The following is a 23099-nucleotide window of genomic DNA, read 5'->3' as shown; positions in this document are numbered from 1 at the left end:
GTTTTCATCATAAAAACACAAATATAAACTTTCACTAAAGATGGACGATTGCCCCTTAGTACATTTTTTTTGTGCCATAAAACAGTTCAAGCGTGGTTCTGTCTTGTTCTTTTGCCTCTCTCTTTTTATCAGAACTAGTAGAGCTTGTTGATATTGAAACTTAGAAATAACTTGAGTGAGAACAATAATGGAATGACCCAAAGCTGTGCTTCAAAGCTGAGTTTGTGCAAATAAACCAGCCATTTTAAATGAACTCTAACAACTTTGCCAAAAATATAAGTCAAATAGCCAGCCATAATTATACCGGAAACATACTTTTAACCAGGACTGTACACGCTTCTGCTCTGTCATATTTTAGCCACAAGAGCGCGCCACAGGGCAGCAGAAATTCGCTCCCCTGTAGAAATAAATCATTATGGGTCTATAATGACACACATTCACGTACCGAGAAGGAATAAATGTGTACATGTGTTTACATGTGTAAAAATTAAAGCACAACTTGCTCCAGTTTTCAAATCCATTTATTTGATTTGTGCTGCAGTTTGCTGTAGTTGGAAGGTCATTCCAGGAGAGGTTAGCACCATTCACACAGGCCGACGTTGAGATTTCGCGCCACATTTGTAACATTTCATCCAAACACAACTCTGTTCAACTACTAATGCGATAGGCGTTGTCCTTCAACAAGAGACAGTGTAACGCGTAGAAACACACAGAGCTGCAGGCAACACTGCCTACAGAAAGGTCAGTCTGTGTACAAATAGGGAACAGAAACTTGTAGGAGAGGAAGTATAAAGGGAGGCTTTTAATAACCTCAAGCATTTAGTAGAAAAAATAAACATGTGACACACAATTAAAATACGTATATATATATATATATGTATAAAGGTAACCAGGCTATGAGTTGTAGCTCAAAACCAGAAAAACAAACACAAAAAACACAAACAAAAGTTTAAATTGATGATAGTAAAAAAAACAACTGCTTTTCAATGTAGATGATATAAAATTGTGCAAAGTTTATAAAAAGCATTCCACACAGGTGATCCCGAGTGGTGTGGAAGTGTTAATTCTCCTTTAAAGAATAACTAGAATCGTTACCTGATGAGCTGAACAGCAGCAAATTATTGTAGTGCAAAACTTCACATGCTCTTCATGTTATGATTTAAAGGCTTTAGAACACTTAAAGGGTAGTGTTCACATGAATACACAAGACAGATTAATTCAGTGCAAGGTAGAACTTTTTTTTTTTTTTTTTTAAGGACCATATTATTGCCAGAGGATGCGGCTGTCCTGCTGCTTCAGTCTCTCAAAAACTCCATATGGGATACACTGGTTCCACATCCTGGGATGAGATCAGACAAACTGAGTTAAGGACATGAAAAAAAAAAAAAAAAAAAAAAACCCAACTTGTGCTGTTTAGTAACATGACTCACCTCAAAGTCTTAACTTTAGAGCACTTTCTCAAACTGGCTCCCAAGCTTTGTGCTCCAATATCCGTCATCTTGTTATATTTAATGCTGTCAAATGAAAACAAACAGGGAAACAGGGAAACACAAAGCTGTTAATCAACAGGGAACATATGACCTATGCAAAAATACTTTATACCTGCAATGATTCTCAAAATCATTCAGGTAAAAGTTGCTTACATATTCAAACGTCATTTTCACTTATTGCTGTTCTATGGGATAAGCAAGCAAAAAGTTGTGCAAACTATTGAAGTGGAGGAAGAATGGCGAAGAATTGTTTTCAAGTTTGTTTGTTTTTTTTTTACAACAAAAAATCTGAAAAGTGTGGCATGCATTTGTATTCAGCCTCACCAAATCATCAATCTTAACGTTGTAGGGGCATATATGCTGCCATTGAGATATTGAAATATAAATTTGGCCAGTCTTCTTAGCAAAACAGCTAAATCTCAAACAAATTTAGTGTTCTATGTGTCGGCCAAAGCATAAATTGTCTCACTAATTAAATAACAAATAGGGAAAGATCACTGCTGCTTTTCAGATTTTTTTATTTGCATAATATCTGAAAATAATGTCTTTTATCTTTCAAAACCGATGCAAGTGCTTCAGGTGCAAATTACATTCGGTTAGAGTGCAGAAGTCACTGGATTTCGTTCCTTCTTTATTCATCAAACAAACCGTCTAAAAATATAAGCTGGCTACACAGCTCTCTACGCTTTGCATTTCACATGTAGCAAACTTTCATAAGTTGTCCTGTGCGTTAATATTTCCGACATCAGAAAGGAACGGAAAACTTACTCGAGGTCTGTAAGCGAAGCCATGTGTGGGAGGACAGCTGCTAAACTCTCTGCCCCTTCGTCAGAAATCACGTTACTGTACAGACTGGAGACCACAAAGATGGAAGTGAAATTTTGTGGCGCAAAAACAAGATGCCATTTATAGACGGTTGTGTAGGCACTCGTTAATATGCATGATGCACAGTTCCGACCTTAAACAGTGCAGTTTGGGCAGGTCCTTCAAGGCGAGAGCTAGCTTCTTCACACCCTGGTCACCTATGCAGTTCTCGGACAAACTGAAAACAACGAGCTTGTTTAGCTTAAAATATTAAAAAGAAAATGGGGAAGAGGAAAGAGAAAAAGGAAAAGCATAGACTCACTTTAGTACTTCCAGTGAGCGAAGAGAGACTAATGCATTTGCCAGTTTCTCTGCTCCTTTGTCTCCGATCTTACTGTTTTCCACGCTGTAGGAAGTTTGACGAAGGGATCATTAGAAGAGTGTTTTGTGTGAGGAGGCGACTTGAAATGGAGAGATACAGTATGTGTACTTACTCCAAGTGCTGCAGGTTATGGAGCCCAGGGAGAAGGTCCCACAGTTTGGGAAGAGCCAAGGGACTGTTTTCTAGGCCAAGCCTTAAAGAAGAGCAACTGTTACCATCAGAATGACATCAATATGACTTTTATTTGTATTGCTTTCACTGTTTTCTCCAATCCTGTTCCAATTACATCGCAGGATTTTCATTTCCAAGTTACTCACTCAAATTCCAGCTTGTACAGCTCTTTGACTGCTGGCACCCCTTCTGCCAGGAGGGAATTTGATTGGTCGGAGCTGCAGTTAAATATAAAAATCAATCAATCAATCAAACAAACACTGAACATTTCAAATGTGCATTGATCTCTGTGTGTATCTTTTGCACCCTACCTGTCCGAGAGCCTCTTGCTGGTGTGTATGCTGACGAGCCTTTCCAGGTGCTCTATGTGACAGACCTGAGTGGCTTTCAGAGGATGGATCTTGAACTTGGACACCGCTCCTTGCAGGAGACCTTCGTCGCTCCTCTTCTCCAGCTCCTCCCACAGGGTGACGACGTCTGCTATGCAGGCCCTAAGGAACGCGCAGGCTCCATTTTATATATGTACATAATATGCTTGATTTAACTTGACAGCAAAACAAAAACATAAACTGGACAAGCTATCGTCCGAGTCAAAAGTAATTATTTCCCCGAATAAAGCAAAGTATAAAATTATCCAGGCAGAGAAAATCATCTAAAAATTGAAACATAAACAGGTAGATATAATATAATTGCACTCTGACATACTTTGTCCCAAAGTTCTTCTTCATTTCCTCTTAGATTATTAACATCAACCAGTTTGGGTTTTCTGCATCATTACTGGAATTTATGTTGCAACAATTTTGGAGGCTCCACAGGGATGTACCAGACCATGTATGCAATAGCTTGCAAACTCACAATGTCCTAGATACAGTTGCTGCATGCGAGTGCGCAAACACACAAACATCCAGAATTTCCCTCTGCTGCGGTGGTCAAATTAGAAACATAGGATCCCAATATTCATGTGGATTTTACTCAAATAGAGCTGTCTATGTCTTGAACAATATCAAAGACATATCAGTGACAACCGTAGCTCTTTATTCGAACCTTTCTTTGGCCTCCTAGAGAATCAGAGCACCATAACCCTCCAAGTCAGATGTTGTTAGGTGATAAGTAGTTTTGTGGCTTTGGACAAAATGTGTCAGACTGTGGTAAACATATATCGGTGTGCAGATATACGTTTCAAGGATTAAATATAGCTGTCAACTCCAGCTAGAATAAATACCATACCGACAGATTTTTACACAACCATAATACAATACAATCTGAATTCAACACAAATCTCTTGTTATATCAAAAATGCAGATTTACAGTGTCCTCAACTTACTGAGGCCTTCTTGAGTCCAAATGTCTAAATTGGTCAGATGTTTAAGATGTTTAGTTTAGAGCCTTTTTAGCTACCAAAAGGTTTATTCTATTTTTTTTATTGCTCTGTATGTTGCATCTAGAGACATACAAAGATTGTACAAAGCCTTTTTCAATTCCTAATACAGGTCGCAGCAGCTTTCTGCACCATCACACAGTTTTTCAGCTCTGCATGCATCCTTGGATTGTGACAGATCGGCGTACGAAAGCAAGAGAAAAATGAGACAACTTTAATTTTTCTCCTTTCTCCTGCGAATGTCTGACAGTTTCAAATATGGCCCCATTTAAGCATCTATCTATACTGAAAGAGCAAAAGCACAGGATGTGGTTTTATATCTGTACAGATCCAGAAGCACGTTTCTTTTAACATGCCGTTTGTGGATTTTTCAGCTTCAGTCGCAGGCAGAAAATGCTTGCACATTCCTCCTGTGTACGGCAACCACACAGCTGTGGCAAAGGTTTGCTGCATCTTCACCCTTTTTTGAACCATAAATGAAGAGGACAGTGACCGATTTTCAGACCTTCGCTTATGAAGCTCACAAATAACCAATTCCAAAGGTTTCACTGAGAAACACCAAGTTTGAAAACATTGCAATTTGAAAAGCGTGGGAAAACATAAATTATAATGATTTCAGTTCTTGAATTGGTCATTTTGAATCATTTTGGGAAGAAGTTAGTTTTACCTGTAGGTATTGATGTTGTTGAGGGCCACTAGCGATCTAAGTCCACAGATCTGTATCCCAGTGTCTTCCACATCCAAACAGAAACTCCTGCCCTCAGCTCCACCCATCCTGAGAGCGTTTTGTACTGTGAACACATCCGGCGGGTTGAGGGGAACGCCCCGGAATGTTAGGAGTTCAGGGAGATTTAATGCCAATCGGGTCAGCATTTTGGCACTGGTGTCCTTCCCACTCTCTTGGTGCGTGAAACTTGCTTCGTAGACGTAGTTGCACGCCTCCAGGATCTGAGTTGAATTCAAATCCCCAAAGCACAGACCTTCTAGGTGTTTCATCACCAAAGCCTGCTTACTGGCAACCATGTCTCTGAAGACTGCTTCCGAGTATGAATGAAGACTCTGTAGCTCTGTCCTGTTGTGGAACAGGAGGCCTGCAGCGATCCTCTGCGTCAGCTCCAGCTCCTCCCGCTGAGGTTTCCGTCGGCCTTTGGCACCCATCTGGAAAGGCAGGGTCTGGAGAAAGGAGTGCTCTGTCACAGTCCTGGGTAGAGACAAACATTGAACTGGGTGAGGGAAATGAAGAAACAGAACTGAAAGTAAAAGGAAAATAAGGAGACAAAAATAATAGTTGAGGCCTGTGGGTAACAAATTTTTCATTTTTATGACCAGCTGAATACCAGAGTTCCTTGTTACCTTGACAAAGACAAATGGACAGCAGCCATGTAACTCTGAAGGAAAGGGTTAGCCCACAACAGGATCCTATCTTCCCATTCATCAGACGTTTGTGGGTTCCCTCCCTTTTCTTTGTTCTCTTTGTCCTCCACTTCTTCTATCCCATTGTTAACTTCTCCTCCTCCCTCCATCTCCTCTCTTCTGGAAGGTGTCCTTTTCATGAGGGACTGAGAAAGTAGCAGGCCCGTCCTCAAGCTGAAGGCTCTGAGTTTGGTGGAGACAGTTCGTCCTTTGGGAACAGCAGATGAGTTGGATTTCACCCCCTCCCAGGCTATAGAGCAAAGCTGGGACAGCAACTCTGTTCTGTTGGTGTCCTGGCAAACATTCTCCTCATCCAGTTTCTTCTGTCCCTTCGTCTTCCTTGCTCTTTGGTTACCAGAAGCAGCACACGCTACCGCTCTGGGCCTTGTGCGATTATTTTTCTGTGCTCTTCTCCCTGGAGAATTGTTAGAAATGTCTGTATTTTCCACGGGTCCAGCCGTGTTTATTTTCTCAGCCTCAAGAAGTGACTCTGTGCTTCCTCTGTCTTTTTCCATTTTCAAGCAGAGGACCTTATGGCAGAGTGCAGTTAAAGTTCTTGGTAAGGCATCCTCACTTTTACACTGTTCTAACGCTGTGCACACCAAGTGGCAGAGACCCGGGTTCCAGCAGAGGAGATTCAGGTAGCTGCTGCTTTTTAAGGAGTCCAAAGCAGATTCCCTAAGTTCAGGATCGGAGAAGTACTGGGAAACGTACGTCTCCACGTTCGCCGGAGTGAAGCCGCAGACTTCCAGAAAGCTGTCCGCGCGGCGGAGCAACTGGCTTGCCGTGCCTCTTGGGCGGGTGGCGAGGAGGAGCGTGCAGCCTGGAAGCAGGACCCTCTGAAGAATGCTGGAGAACAGCTGCTTCACTGTGAAGGCCTGGGCTTTGCTGTCTTTTTGCAGTGAGGCCACCAACTCCTTCTTCTGAGTCTGGAGCAGAATTTCGTAGTGCCGCAGCTCATCAAATCCATCAAAAACAATAAGCACCCTTTTAGGAGCTGCGAGGATCTGAGCGTAAACTCCTTCAGGATCCGCGCAGTGTGGAGCGAAGGAGGACTGACTGAGCAGCAGCGTCTGGAGGCTGTGGACAGGCTCTGTTAAGGCGAGCTGTTTGCCGTCTAATAGAAAGACAAAGTCAAACTGAGGGATGCAGTCTCTGGACCAGTCGAGACACAGCTTCTTGATCACAGTTGTTTTCCCCATGCCAGCATTGCCAAACAGCACGTTGTAACGTTTCCCATTCAGGCTGTCAAAGATCTGAAAAAGACAAACATACATTCACTTAGTCAAAGGAACAAACCAGTATTCAGCTGCAGCTGGCCACATGGCTCATCGCATGGTCTGTATTTTATAGGGAGCAACACAAAGCTCACAAAAAGGTAGAGGTATACATGCAACTCTAGCGAGTTGTTTTGTTGCTTCATGCTCCATTGGTCTTAAAATCTAGATTCAGGCCCCCTTGTTACATCAGACGGTGTTGATGGAAGTTTTCTTGGACATTGAGAGTGCCTCAATCATCACTGAATTTATCATTTGGTCCACATACAGCCAACAACTATTTAGTCCTTGTTTCCTTCCATTTCAGTTGTTGATGATGGCTCCCCTAAAGGGCTCTGCGTGGTCGGGTGTCGAAGTGCCGCGGTCGGTTCTAATTGTCACAATTGCATGAGTTGCACAACTTTTCGTCCCTCCCTGGATGCAAAGCTGTTGTGTGATTGGTCAGAATTTGATAGTTGTGTTTGTTTATGTGAAAAACATTCCGACAACTCAACTGCCAGGAACAGAGTTTTTGACCAGAGAGCAGAATGGATAGTTTTAAGGAGGAATTGCCAGAGGGTGTGGAAAAGTAAAAATGAGATGTTGCAGCTCGTCAGTTCTTATTTCCTCGTCCTCCAAACTTGTAAACTTGTACACAGTCTTTCCTTTCTGTAATGTATCCGTCAATGTATTTCAATGCTGCTGTAAACCACACCAAAACACCATGACATACTGCTAAAAGGGGTTTCCCAGGAGTTTGACTCAGTGTGTTTTGTGGACCGGGAAGGGTGTGTGCGAAAACAAATGTCCCATAACTATGTGAGCATTCGTCGACTGTTTGACGTCAGCCTGACCATTCTGAGCCCGTAAGGGTGATCTCTTTCTTGCGCCATCTCTACGTTTTTCATTTTGCTTACACCTACTCCTTGCCCTAGAAGTATTACACTTGAAAAATGTATTGCATTTTGCCACGGTTTTGATATAATGAATTTATTTCTGCTGCATCTTAAATCATGTTTCTTGCAAGTCAGCCTGCTCATTCAGGTTTCCGAGCTCTCTCTTGAAGGCTTACTTATCATTTTTAGTTAATGGTAGGTATTTATTTTTCTGCTAATACTTGCAGAGTGTACAACTATTACTCATACTTTATCAAATATACCTCAATATGCATAAATGCGCACCATCTTAGCAGAAGACCTACTCCTACTTATTGCCACTCTTGAGGGTACAGCCAATGAATGGCACTCCTGGATTGGATGCTTTGTAAACACCAGCCATTGGCGTCTCAAGTAGCATTGCACCTAGGTATTCCAGCACTGTAAGATGTATTTTCTTTAGAATATTTAAAATATGCTCAATGAAAAAATACACAAATAGGCAAATTTTCCAATCATTTGGAATTATGTTCCACAGTAAAATAAGGCACATCTATGAGAGTAGGCTGGATCCCACTACACTTACTTCATTTTTTTAAGTCATAACGTCCATCTCCTTAATGAAATATTTTTTTTTTTTTAATTACTAGTCTATAAAAGAAACACGCTTACCTGACTCTGCCCCATGGAGCTCTTTTGACGGTCTATATCTCCAGTTATGATGAGCTCCTTGTCCAGACATCTATTCGTGTTTTTCCCAGAGCGAGCGATCTCTCTCCGGCTCACACTCACGTTCACGTAATGGGCGTTCAGACTCAGGCCTGCCTCCATATACTGGCAAGTCTGACTCATGTGTATTTTTGACTGCTGGATGTAGTCCCTCACAGCCTCTGTAGAGGAAAAACAAGTGAAGCCAATGCCAGCTTATTCAATAAGGCATAATAATTGTGGGGAGCAATGAGAGGAAGTTGCAAAAGCAGACTTACGGGGGATTTCCACAACCACAGGGGACTTTGGCGACTCCTTACATGGGGATACCTCTGAAATGAGATAAGTTATGTTGTTCACATTGTAGAAAGGCAAAAATGTACCCAGCATGAACTGTGGCCTGAGAAACACACTCAAATTTACCGTTTGTGGGGGACGGAGGAGCTGCGGTGGGGGACGTGACTTTGCTGGCTGTGTCCGACATGGAACCTGGCTGAAATGAACTCATCAGAAAGGGCGCCACTGCACCGTCCGCTACAAACACAAGAGAAAAATCACACAGACAGATGAATATCTACACAAAGGCACATGTATGTCTCGATACCCCAAGATTAAGAAAAAGCGACGCTCACCTGGAGAGAGCGGTGGAACCTGGCGTTTGCGGGTCGGAGAGGGATTAGGAACTAATAGGAAACAGGATTAGAGAAGGCAGCGGTTATTCACTGCGAACGGCTGCCTAACATTCATCTAATGAATTTGAGACAGCTAAAGACAAAAGTATATTAAAAACATAAACATTTGATTTAGCCATTTTAGTACACAGGTATGCTTTGAAATAAATTGACTTCCAGCTCTAGCTGTGTATTTAGGGTCTTCATGATTTTCTGCCATGACTGCCGTGTATTTAGCCCAAGTTGGGAAACTTATAGTCCTACTGACAAGTTTCCCGACGCATGCTGCTTCCATCACCATTGTTTATAGTGTGTTTAGGTTGATGTGCATTACAATCGTTCCACCACATAGTAATTTGCATTTAGCCCACAAAGTTCATTGTTGGACTCTTTTTCTCAGATTTGTTGGAGTGCTGCATGAATATGTGTCTTGTCAACATTCTGAGGATCTCGGATCAATCGCCGCTTCTCTGATCAATGTTCTACTGCCTATCAAAAGAGGCTGGAGCGTGTCTTGGTAGTAGTACTCTTTCTGTATTCTGTGAGATATCGCTGCTTTAAACTTCTCCAAAGCTTTAACCCTGACCTGTCTGCTGTGTTTCTGGGCCTGCGTGATGCTGTTTGCCCTCTAATGTTCTCTAGCAAACGTCTGACGCCTTTTACAGATGAACTGTATTTATAATGAAATTAAATTACACTTGCTACTGAGCAGGTAACTTCTGAAAGTAAATGTTTGGAAAGGATTTTATTTAAGGGTATAGAAGTACGAAGAGCTAATAGGTATATGTGTATGCCACAGTTTTCCATTTATGCATTTTCTTCCACTTCACAACTGTGCACGGCTTTGTTCTGGTGTATTACACAAAACCCGAATTACATAAGATTTTTATGTATTGTTGTCACGTGACAAAGTGTGAAAAAAAGTTTGAATGGCATGAATGCTTGGGCCGTGCCTGGCAGGTGAATTGAATAATGTTGCTCTACTTGTATGAAGTTTTGCTGGGAAATCATAAAAGGGTGTGGGTTTGTTATTATGAAGCATTCAATTGGAACATGATCTAATTGTTTTGTTTCTGACTTCTTATTACATTACAAATGAAAAAAACAGCAATCTGTAAGGATAAAATGCTCAACTTTTGTTGCACGCGTTCTACTAATTTGTTAAATCAGTTGTGAAAATTGCAGCAAATATATGAATATTATCTGTAGGCCTTAATATTTGCAGCCCTCTGTTGCTCTCTGACCCAACTTTCAGAAATACTGATCCAGAGGCTCTATTGTTAAAATCCCAGCAATCAAGGATATCTTCATATGTTTTTCGTCCACATCCTAGCTGGGCAGAAGTGTTTTGGCTACAAATTAGAGACCTATAAATAAGTCCACGATGTTGACAATAATGTTCTGGCTGACTGGTTTACTTCTGTGTTGGAGGATCACAGCGATACGTGAGCAAAATCCACTGCAAACTCTTTACAGCCAGTCAGTGTTGTTTGGCTTCAACTAAAACTGAGCACCATTGGACCTTCCATGCAGGATTATTTCATAGATTTACTCACCGAAGATGTACGTCGGCGTAGCAGCTGTGTTCGGGAGTGGGAGCCGAATAAGTGGAGGAGGGGAGGAGGAAAGCTGGACCACCTTATAAGCAGAGGGGTCTGGGATTGTGATGAACTGAATGGGAATGGAATTAGCTGACTGAGGTGGGAACACGAGGAGGTTGCCTGGAGGAGTGGTGGGAAGGCATCCCACAGGCTCTGCTGGAACTGACGCTGCTTCAGCATCTGCAAAACAACACCAGGTGACATTTTTATTGCTTTCTATGAACAGGTTTTGTTCAGTGTGGGAGGGCAGAAAGCATCCCCAGACTGCATGCTTATGAGAAGGAACAAGAAATTTAAATTCCAATTTCAAAACAAAGGAAAAAAAATAGTTAGAGCTCTGTACTACAGGTGCATTGTGATCAGATAAAGTCGTCTTTATAAGCTTGAGGGTTATAGAAGCAAACGTCCATTACCACCTAAAACTGTTGACATCATGCTAACACGTACAACCAAAATAACATAGAGGAAGTCGAGCAGTGGAGGAGTTCTCATCTAAGATCACAAAATAAACTTCCCTTTTCTTTGTCTTCAGGACCCAAGTTACACATGGGCAAGTAGAAGTCCTTTAACTCTTTAATATCTCAGATAAACAACATGCACCTGCTTTGCAAAATAGTATTGTCCTGATGTGACCTGTGAAATCCGGGTCACATCAAGCTTTGATGGTTTCATATGTACATTCCAAAAAAGCTGTGGTAGAAACAGTTTTAGATTTTTGGCTGTGTTGCATAGCTTATATCCATTCGCTTAAATTCATGTTGTTCCCTTCAAAAAGATTTCAGTTGCTATGAGAACCTCACCATGAATGGCAGGTGGCTCAGCAGTTTCCTCTTGGGTTTTTGGTGGTTCTGTAAAAAAAAACAGGGGTGTTAGCCAGCTGCAGACTAACAAAGTAAATTTCAAAATAAATTGTGTAAATAAGTGGGGGTTCCTGAATTGCCTTTAGTAGTAGTTTGGTATCACTTATTTACACAAAATCAAGTGATAGGTTTTTAAGAAAATTATTTTTAGCTTAAGACAGAAATTACTCAAAAAAGAGGTTCAGCAGAGATAACTGGAAGAACCTTATGAACCCTATGAAACCAGCAACAAGTACAATACTCATCTGGACATCTGGAATGATGTCATTTCCAGAATGACGTCATTCTGGAAATGAGATCATTCCAGATGTCATAGGAGTGCGACCCAATGAATTTAACATGTTCACATCCATGGGATAGGCTGCAGGTGTTAAATAACATCCAAACTTTTGTGTTTACCTTTAGAGCGGACTGACGAGTCTCAGTCTAAGAGGTGTATTTATACAGCTGACAAGATGAACTAGCATGACTTCATTAATTTTTTTATGGTTAAGAAAACTAAGCAGCCTCCTGAGAAAGAGTTGAATACTTGTAAACAGAGTAGATATTAAAGTTTGACTTGTTTTGAAATGGCTAAAATCAGCTAAAGAAGGCTGGCTAACTACTAGCTGTTAGGCTTTCACCACGAGAATTTATTCCCTTCGCAAACTATGATATGAGGTTTGCTAAATTGGAAAGTACTTCTGATGATAAACTAAAGTCATACAATGCAAATTCAAACATTCTGAATTTTATTTTTAACAGTGTTTTATCTGAAACATAGCGGAGTTGGTGTGCTTGGTAACTTTGCCAGCTGCTACTAACGATGCAAGCTGAATTTTTTAAGCACTGTAGCAACCCCTTCAGATTAGTGTACATTACAGATTAAGTACATGTGAACTGTCAACAGGAAAAGTATATTATTTTTGCATAAAACGATTTCAGGCTCAAAACTATGAATCAGCCTGAATTTAAATTAGCCACACTGTATCTAAAAGCACGTTATTTTCATTCACTATGACCAGACAGAAAGATGGTTGCCATCATTCTACCAGGCGACTGTGATTTTATGGTTTTTTGGAATGTTCTAACTGAATGTAAAGCTGATAACTGATTAGAAATAAAACATTAAGATAGAGGTAGGGGGTCACCATGTGCAATGAGTCGATTCATTTGACTGTGTGCATGTTTAAGTGAACACTTCTCAACAGACAAAGAATCACAAGGAGCCAACAAAATCTGTCACCTGTTGCTTTTCGCCTTTTCACTCTGGAGTCTCTGGAGTTTCCATCTGTGCACTGTGTAGACAGGGCATCTGGAAGAGAGAGATTTAAGATGTAAACGAGCAAACACTACAGATGGGCATGCTGAACAGCCAAACTTAAGCTCCCTTAACCTCTCTGTCTTTTTCTCTCAGGTTTTATTTTGCCCGTTGGCTTCCGCTGCTCTCTCTGCTCGCTGTGGTTAGCGCCATCAGAGACCTCCAGTGCCACAGCAGTGTCACCTGCAGAGCACAGAAGGGGAAGTGTAAAAGTCACTGAAGCAGCTAGCAGACACAGTAGACAGAAACGGCTGTTTTTGTCATGCCTTTTCAGTAGGGATCTGAAGACAATGGCTAAGGAGGGTATCGTTTCTAGAGAAATAGGAAGACTCAAAACGAGAATTGGCACAAAGGGTTAAGCCACAAGTGTCAAACTCCAGTCCTGGAGGGCCACTGCCCTGCAACCTTTGGATGTGCCTCTGCTGCACCACACCTGAATAGAATAATTAGGTCATTAGCAAGGCCTCTACACAAGAAAGAGGTAATTAAACCATGTCATTCCAGTGTTTTGTACCTGTGGCACATCTAAAAACTGCAGGATAGTGGCCCTTGAGGACTGGAGTTTGACACCCCTGGGTTAAGCAGTAGCCAGGAACACGAGTGAAAGACAATAACACACACAAAAATAATAATAAATAAAACAAATTGTATTCCTTATAAGTGAAGTAAAAGACCCAATGGCAGTGTCCACAAATAACTCAAAATTACTATAAATAGTGATAAGGAGTTAGTATCATATATTGACTCAACCACATCATAAAAGTTAATGACTTAATTCTTTTTGGGGGGCTTTTTATTTATTTATTTTTTAAATATATAAAACAACAAAATAACCAAAATAGATGCTCACTCTTTTGGATGATGTCATCAACGCAGTCAGGCCCCAGATCATGACTGAAGAGCACATTTGGATCCAGCTGAGAAGCTGCAAATAAATAATTAATAGAATCAATTTCAAAAATTGGGCAAAATGTATAATGTAAGCCACAAAGCTTCAACGTTTACTACTCACCTAAATAGTCATCGTCCCACAAAAGGTCCGATATATAACCTGAAACTATAATTTTGATAATGAGTGTATTAATGTATAAAGGAGGAGGCTTATTGCAAAGCACCAGCGGGAAAAAAAAAATCAAAACTACAAACCTAAATCCAACAGGCCCGAGGAGTCCTGGTCGTATTCTTGCATCTTGGCATCTAACAACCAAAAACACACAAGAAGTAATAAAAACAGAAAGGCTGATGAGTAAGTCTACCAATTAAAAACATTACAAAATACGCTTTAACAGACAAGTTTGGCTGAGCTCATTTTCTCACATGAACTATTTTTGGATGACATTATGTCAGATGTAATTCTCTGTATGATTTACTCATTTTATTTTGTTTTCAGCACTTCACTCATTGGTTCTGTACTTTCTTCAGCTTGAAGAACCCAGCACACCACAGAAAACCAGTTCTGCTAGCCATCACCAACCAGTGGAACGGGTCTCTTTCTTTCCGTCTTTGATAACGGCCATATTGATTAGAAAGAAATGTTTCCAAAAGAAAATAACCAAAGACATACTCAGGCCTCTTCACAAAACAGTGCAATGCAATCTATGCATCTTCTCATCCTTTAGATAAAGTGTCCCTTAGTCCTCCAAAGGAAATGTATTAACTCAGCTTATTATCCGCAATACGGACAAATCTGAACACCGCAGTGAGATTTTTTTAATGTATTGACACGACTTGGCCTAATTCCTTACAAAACCATTTCTAAGGATTTGCAACCATACTGAGGGTCTTTATCCAGATATGGAGAAAATATGGTGGGCCTTCCCAGCAGTTGCCGTGGAACCTCCCTAGATTGCTAAATCATTTCTTTTACACATCGGACATTTTTATATTTTTCCATTGGGGTAGAGCGAATAGTTGAAATCATCTTAACTTTGTCTCATAAATAATCCGCTTGATGATCTGAAACATTTAAATGTGACAGAAAAGCAAAAGCCTAGGGAGTGTAGTGGGAAACAAATGCTTTTTCACAGCATTAAATATGACTTCATTGGCAATGAAGTGGTCAATGAAGGACAGACTGAAAAGGAAAAAAACTCTGAATCCCCGTTTGGACAGGATGTTTGGAAAGTCAGCTGGGAACAAAAGAGGAGGCCGGAGCACAAAGCAGGAAATTGCAAGTAATGACGGGATTCAGGAAAGTACCAACGTTAAAATAAATGCAGCAGTATTTTTCAATACCAATATATTTTCAATTGTGTCCTACATGGCTAAAATTGTACTGTGGTAAAGCTGCGCCGAAGATCCACCCAGCTGAAATTTGAAAGGCAAATTCTTGATTTTATTGGGAAATGAAAAGCGAAAATAATGTCCAACTCTGGTCAAGAATTATTTGGAGGCAGAAACTCACCCAAACTTCAAGAGACCTTGATTATCTACGGCCACGACTGTGCCCTTATAGGCGCTTATTTGAAAATATCCAAATGCACCTATCGGAAACAAAATCCAGCCTCCAGGGTGTTTTTATTTTCCATTCCCGTTTATCTCGATCTCACCTTGAGCTTTGCCTTTTGATTGAGCCAGTACACCTCCATAACACACCCATACTTGTTATAAAAAAATCACACAAGGTGATCTTTGAAACTTGGATAAAAGACTATAAAACATGCCAGGACAGGTAAGATATAAAATGCCAGTCTCAACTAGTCAGTGCCTTTTCTATACCGAAACAAAACCCCCCTCATATTATAGAAAAAAAGAAATCCGAGGCAAAACAATGGCCTCACATACATAGTGATTGATCAGAGGAGAGTCATTTTGTTTGGTTTTAAGAATATTTTCTGCACTAGTCACCTTTATTTAATAGCAATCAGGCAGGAAGAGGACAGAGAAAGTGGGTTGAGGTGAAGATATGTGCCAAAGGAAACGAGTACGGTTGAGCTGAGGTCCGTAGCCTCTAACCACCGTGCCACACGGCGCCCTAGAGGAGACTCCTTTTAACGACAAAAGAACAGCTGCGACGGAAAATGATCATTCTTCTTTAAATGAATGCAAAGACGACATTCAAGTGGTCAAGCTTGAATTTTGTAGTGAAACTTTGGACACGCTTCATCAAACTGTCTGAGGTTCTCATCATCTTCACCAAACTGCATAACTGACCTTATAATGTTGGCTAAAAGATGTTGTCTTGTAAGGCAATGTGCTTTTCTTCAACACACAATTCCATGACAGCACATACAGTTACCCAGAATTCACTGGTAGATATAGAACTCGGACCCGAACCGCGAAGTTACAGCTATTATCCTGAAATCGTGACCTATCTTCCATTAAATCTGTAATTTGAAAGCTGCACAAACATTTCGTTAACAGACATAATAACATAATAAGTCCTCTCTTAAACTTCCCAACCATCACAGACATTTTTGCTCCGCTCATGGACGGCAGTCGTCCTGAAAACTAAAACATAGAAACTCCCCCTGATTGGAATAAGCAAAGCTTTGCTGCATCTTCTTTTTAAAGAATGATTTATAACAGTTTCAACAGTCATGAGTCATTAAACAAGAACAGAGGATGAAAATGGACTGGGAATAAAACCACTATAAGGTGGAGCATCCACATATGGAACCACTTCACCAAAGAGTCGCTTTGCACCCTTGGAGCTTTATGTTGATCTGATTTCTCACAACTAATAAGTCAATACTAAACATATACAGAAATGCATTCTTTTGGACATTCTTTATTTTTTTTTCTGCTTTTAATAGTGGGTTTGAAAGTGAGGGCAGGTCATTTAGTGATCAATTTTGCCACCGGCGACAAGCTACTGGAGCATCCTTGAGCCAACTCATACCTGACATGGCTAACGTTTCATATTCACTTTAACAACACACCATTCAAAGTAATCTTTTTAAAATTCTACCCACATTCTTCTGTATGAAAATGTGCTCATATGACTCCAATAAATAACATCCTACATGAAGTTCAATCAGAGTTGTTTTTGTTTTTTTTATGAGAGAAAACATAAACAATAGGAAAGAAATGGGAAAATGGTAGAATACAAAAAATGCATGAAAATACTCGACTATACATTTCTAGTTATAAATGTGTAACTCTACATTTGGATGCTACTTTTGCCCTTAAACTATTAAATGGCATTGCATGGGCGTAAACATGCGATGATGGCCTAACAGAGAGACACAATGAAGGCAACAACTTCTAACTTTGCTCACATTTCTAAATTAAAATGTGGCAGTGAGGTCAGAGAAAAGTATTTGTGGCGTTGAAGAAATATAGGGAGTACAGGCAGGTCACATTTTTCTTTTTCCATTAAATCTCAACCAAATTTGGTCTTCATGTCCAGCAGCCCAGAGACGTCATTAGCAGAGATGTTGTTCGTCAAAAACCAAGGGGTTTCACCCGACAGCGCAGCCCAGCGCGGCTCTGAATTTAGCATCACGTTTGTTTACTCACACGACATATAAATGTCAAAAGCGGGATGTGAAAATCACGCCTTATTTATATCTCCCTCTAACTTCTGGTAGTCCTCCCATCGATTCGCGTGAAATATTATTTTTAATCAAAGAATATGGGCATGTTTATCCAAGTTTGGGACTCGCATAAACCTTTTAAAACTCGCGTAGCAATAAAACCCGCTGCCAGTGTGTGAAGAGCTACACATTAACTCCAAATGTGGGTTTACAGATTGTTGAACAGTGAAACTCTTAATAGTTAAAGGGCAAAAAGTTGCCCCCATTTGCCCTTATTTGGCATGCGCCTTCAGAAAGAGAAGCGCTGAATTCTTAAAGGGAAAGTGCAAAACTTTCTGTGCACTTTCAACTTACTAGATACGCGCAAGTTTGCGACCCCCATGTTGTAATTTGACCTTGACTATGTTGTAACTAGAACACATAAGTGACCTGTGAATTCCCCTCATCTTTTATGGTTCAGCTATTAGACTGTTGTTGCGTCTTTGCATGCCAGAGTGAGTTTGATTACATACATGCGCAATAGAGTCCGCCTTTCAGTGGTTCTGAATTTAAAGTTAAACAGGCTTAACAATAAAAATGATGGCTAATGCATTTAGTTCAGATCATTTAGGATTATTCAAGGTAAAAAAAAACAAACCCAAAACGTTTCTTAAAATAATTTGATTATAACCACCAAGTGATTCAAGTTACGCAAAAAATATTTTCCTCTTTATTACCCCCAAACATTAGGATAAAAATATTTACGTGTAAATATCCGTCAGCTTGCATAAGCACGTTGAAAAAGCGCACCCAACCTGCCCAGTTATACGAAGGACAAAGAATTTACCTGTCGAGTCTCTCTGGATGCCGCTCAGGTCCTCTGAACTCTCTGCTGTACTTTGCTGCATTTTCTTCTATATTGTGGCATATTTAATGCCACACATCACATCAAACGCTCCAGACAGCCTGTCCTCGGATAACCCGCAGCACCACTGCGCATAGGCGCAACAGCATCTGGCAGTTGTATGGCTTTTGCTTTCACTTTAGCCAGGACGCCAAGCTTAGGGGCTTGGTTTTGCACCACGGTGGGCCAAGACCGCGCCGTCTTCTTGCACATGCATAACCATACTTTCGTTTTTATGTCTCAGACAAGAGGCAACAGAATTAAATGAATGAATAAATAATGACTCTCTAGAAAGAAAAAGATGGTGCAGCTATACTTTAATTTGTCATTCAAAACAGATTTAATCAGCACTGAGTCTAATAAACCTGAGGGGAAAACAAACACAGCTGCCACACCTCCCTCTGTCGATAAACTGTACACATTGCTGTGAGAAAACATTTGTCCTCTTACACGTTTCATCTGTTTACTTTTTCTCACCCCATCAAGCAAACTTTAACAGACAAAGATGACCGAGGACAATAACAGGTAGCGTTCAGATTATCGTCTTTATTTATGAAAGCTGCAACTTAATTATTTGCCCTCCTTTGCTGAACATTTACTGTAAATAAATGTTGGGTTTAATTTCAGTGGCCTGGCTTGATTACCTGTGCGACCGGTAGAACTGTAAAAGCTCAAATCAAGCTAAAGGTTCACATTATTCCCCAAATCTATAATGAAACTCAAGTCATTGCTGTTCTTTATTCTGGAAAGAGTTACAACCCCTTTCTTAAAGGGACTCTGGCAAAAATACAGTGCGACACAGCATTCCAGAACAAAGACATCATTATACTGGCAGCTAAAAGTGTGGGGGCAGTACAGCAGGAAATCAGGCATAATACAATTGCCATCACTCCTCAGTGTTATGGTCAAACACACCTCGACTTTGCGGTAGAACAGTGTTCTAAAACAAACCAGGAAGTCTACCACTAAATGGCTGAAGAAATGTTAATTCAAATAATGAAGAGCTTGGATTGGCCTAGTCAATGTCTGACTTAAATCCACTTAAGATGATGTGGAATGACCTTGAACAAGGCAGCTCCTGCTGAAAATCCCTCCAACATGGCTGAAAACAATTCTGAAAGGAAGTGGCTAGAAACTCCTCAACTATGTAAAACATCCACTGTCAGCTACCACACAGCAGCCAATGCTATGAAATGGGTTGCTAAATATTTTTATGATAATACCTGTTATTTTCAAAGCCTATAAAAACTATATCCCTGCCTCCTGGCCGTTTTACCCATTTTATTGCTTTTAAAAAACAATCATTATCAAATTTGGCTTAGGTGACAAAAATACAATAACACATTTAATGTCAAAGTGAAAACTAATTTCTACAAAAATAATAACATACAGATATGTAATGTGAAATATGTAATTGCATAAACATTCACTCCATTGACAGTCACTGACCTAACTTAACAGAGGTCCAACCAGTCAGTGCTAATAGGGTAAAGGAGATCACCAAAATGCAGTGACTTTATCTCGCGTCATTAAAGACACCTGTCCACTCACTGGTTAATCAGCATTCCTAGCTACAATTATGGCATGAAGACAAAAGAACAAGGAAATCTGAAAAAAGGTTATTGAAAAGTATTAGTCAGGGTATGGATACCAAAACAAACTTATAAAGCACTGAACATCCCCTGGAGTTCAGTTAAATCCATCATCCAGACGGTGTAGAAATATGGCCGACTAAGACTGAGATTATTCAGTTGCTAGTTGTATTACAATGCTTCATTACATGGCAACACGCTTAAAAACATGGCTTAAAACTGGGAGACATCTAAAGGTTTTAACGAATATTAATCATAAATGACTCTCTCCTTTCTCCTCGATACAGAGGTGCCAATGTTTGAACTCCTAAGATCCTATTTCTAGCAAGAAACCCTGTGCAAGGCAACAACACTCACTGTTCATCTGACCTAAAATAACACTAAGGGCAGGTGAAACGCGGAAACTACCTGCCCTATCACCAATGATAACAAATCGTGTTGCATAACCCAAACTAACACCAGTCCACCATTAGCGGTGTCCTTTTTGCCTTTTTTACAGTAAAAGCTCTTTATGTTTACAATAGTGATGTAAACATTTTATCATTTATTTATGTACAACAAAATGTGCAATTGAGAATACATAAAATCATAGCAGGAGACTTAAGGGAAAGCTGAATGTTTCCACATTACTGAGTTGCATAGCAGAAATATTTGATGAGCCAAAACTATTTGGACTTGGTCCACTGCAAAAACCTGGTTTAGTGAAAAGTGTAAATAGTTTTTTTACAAAACCTGGCTAAGAGTTGATTTCCTGTGGTTTTTTTTTTATTTTTTAACTGTCCTCAGAAGGTCTTTCCTAAAATACTGTTGGCTTTGATAAAACCTTGCAGTACGTCTCTGCACTCATTTCATTCAGAAAGTTTGCTATGAATCAGAGTATCTAAGTGCTGAATAAAACTGAAAGGGATCTAATAAATCATAGCCCACCACCTGCTGACACAAGATGAAACTGAAAGTAAGCCCTACCATCCCCACAAGGCGTTCACCAAAATAAAATGCCTGGCAGATTAACAAGTCAACAGAAGGCAGACTTTCGGTTCCAGATAAAGGGAGGGCAGGGAGGGAGGGGAATGGAAAGCACCTACATATCCAAGAGGAGAAAAAAAAAGCTCTTCAACTATCTTAGTACTAGAATATTATTGTTGCTTTTACATAAAACTCTTGGTTTTTCACATAAATAAGATAAATAAGACAGAGAATAGAGGACTGCAGGATCTAGCCATACAAATACCGGAATGTTAAAATCGACACCACTTTTTTCAGGATTCGAAACTTTGAAACTCTCAGCTCACCCAGTTACCCTTATACTAGCCCAAATACTTTAAATGATGATGATAAACAAACTTACCACAATGTAAATCCGTCTTTTCTTGGAATTCCCTATCTTGGTCTACATTATACATGTCTGCATCTTCTAGATAATCTGTTAATATTTCTGTGAGACTATTAAGAGAGGTATCTTGCAGGGCAGTTCTGCTGTCTTCAGGCACATCTGAATGGAGCAGGTCCCCAAAAGTGGTTTCAGACAGTCCTGACTGTGTTCCACATTGTTGATATGGTGCGTCTGCCGTAAAACAGAACAGGTCATCCACTTTGTCTGCCATCTTGCCGATTGGACACAGAACATCGAATTGGCCCTCCAGCATTTGGGTGATGTATCCCCCCTCTGTTGCTTTGCAGGCTTCAACAGGTGAGGCACTTCTCGCTGCTGCAAGGATCCTGAAATCGTCCGTGTTGAACACAGCAACTCTGTTGAGGGTAGAGAAGTGGATCGCTTCTCGTTCTGACCTGCCTGCATCTGTGTCACACGCAAAGCTTAGCTCTTCGCACTCAAAGTCGCCAACGCAGGTGTCAAGCGTACTGCAAGCGGCTGCAAGCTCCATTTCCTCCTCCATGTCCAAAACGACACTCTGGGCTTCACCCTCTAGCATCATCCTGTCGCTTATTGAACAGCCGCTTGGCACACAGGGCAGCAAGGTCTGCAACATCCCTCGCCCTCGGTCCCAGTTCTGCCATAGAGGAACAGCTATCCTCCTTGCCGATTCCTCTACCTGCTGTAACCACGCCTCCTGACTTTCCTCATTCCCCTTGTTTATGCTTTCGTTATCACTAGGAGGCTCGCTGCTTGCACCACTCAGCAGTTCTGCTTTTTCATCACTGGATCTGAGAGTGCAGTCATACACAGACAGTGAGGAAAGAGGGTCTTGATTCAAGTAGGACAAGTCCATTAGAACTTCTTCCAATAATTCCTGCATTTCCTCCTGATTTCTCTGAAGATTTTCATGTTGGAGCCACTTGTTTTTTTCCAGGTTAAATCTTGTGTTGTTTGGTTCCTCTATTAATGAGACCGATTCCGTTTGTTCCACATTGTGGTCACTAGCAAGAGATTTCGATCCGCCTGTCCTCACTTGGCTCGTCGGTTCTTGGTTGAGGTCCAACTGAGCCATGGATCCTAAAGAATTTAAGTCCTCATCCAGCTCAACGCATCCTGGTTTACTCGCGAATTTAGGCACAATCCCATCATTGAGCCAGTGCAGATTCAAACTGTTCCTGTATGCCTCCGAGATGATCCCCTCTTCCACCAGACCCTCCAGCAGAGCGTGAACCTCGCCGGGCAGGGCCACGGTAAGAACCGACCTCACCTGGTTCAGGACCTCGGCGAACTGAGCCATGATGTGGAAAACTGGCTGCCAAAGGCATCCAGCTCCAGTTAATGAGATGCCATCTGATCAAGATGATAGATTTCATATGTATTTTTTTAAAGTGACACTGCTTTTGTCCAGGAGGCGTTTCAAATCGAGTGGGATGGTGCGTCGTGGTTGGAGTGGGAGGTCTGCTTCAGAACCGACGGGAATGCATGCACCAGACTGGAGGTGGCTACATCATACTCGGTATTATTAGTAGTTGGAAGTGAAATTTTGTAAAGCTCGCACAACTCTGAAGTCAGGAGCTATTTCTCATGTACTTCATGTAAAGTTTATTTATTTTTTGCTTTATAAAAAGATCTAAATGTCTTAAATCGGAATTCGTTTCAGAAATGTTTCTGATATTTTACTGTTTTTTTTTTTTTTGTCATTTAAAAATAAAAGACCAAAAACATATTCTTTGGTGCAGAAGGATACTAAATACTGAAATCATCACAGTAGTTTATTATTTGCATTGTTGCAACATGAAAACACAGTCAGCTGATTCAATACTATCTCTTCCAGCCAGGGACTTTCACACAATGCAAGAGGA

At 40.7% G+C, this 23099-nt stretch overlaps 1 protein-coding gene across 2 annotated transcripts; it reads right to left on the bottom strand.

Annotated features, from left to right (window-relative positions):
- Positions 1 to 503: 503 nt before the first annotated feature.
- Positions 504 to 22564, bottom strand: ciita (class II major histocompatibility complex transactivator). 2 transcript variants are annotated; one of them, XM_023348706.1, is made up of 22 exons: positions 21211 to 22564; positions 14056 to 14106; positions 13922 to 13966; positions 13760 to 13834; positions 12985 to 13092; positions 12835 to 12903; positions 11550 to 11597; positions 10705 to 10929; positions 9110 to 9160; positions 8901 to 9011; positions 8756 to 8809; positions 8442 to 8659; positions 5579 to 6894; positions 4893 to 5426; positions 3159 to 3338; positions 2994 to 3065; positions 2789 to 2869; positions 2617 to 2700; positions 2449 to 2532; positions 2259 to 2342; positions 1431 to 1514; positions 504 to 1339 (listed from the first exon to the last, which is right to left on the bottom strand). In XM_023348706.1, exons 1-22 carry the CDS (start codon positions 22532 to 22534, stop codon positions 1264 to 1266), a joined length of 4974 nt encoding a protein of 1657 aa, XP_023204474.1. In that variant the 5' UTR covers positions 22535 to 22564; the 3' UTR covers positions 504 to 1263. The 2 variants fall into 2 exon arrangements, with proteins under 2 accessions (XP_023204474.1, XP_023204475.1); XM_023348707.1 differs by lacking the exon at positions 21211 to 22564 and adding an exon at positions 18214 to 19191.
- Between the last annotated feature and the right edge of the window lie 535 nt (positions 22565 to 23099).

Source organism: Xiphophorus maculatus, chromosome 16 (genome assembly GCF_002775205.1).
Source record: "Xiphophorus maculatus strain JP 163 A chromosome 16, X_maculatus-5.0-male, whole genome shotgun sequence".
Classification (NCBI taxonomy): Eukaryota; Metazoa; Chordata; class Actinopteri; order Cyprinodontiformes; family Poeciliidae; genus Xiphophorus; species Xiphophorus maculatus.
The sequence above is the reverse complement of the archived record's forward strand: the minus strand, read 5'-3'. Positions and strand labels throughout refer to the sequence as shown.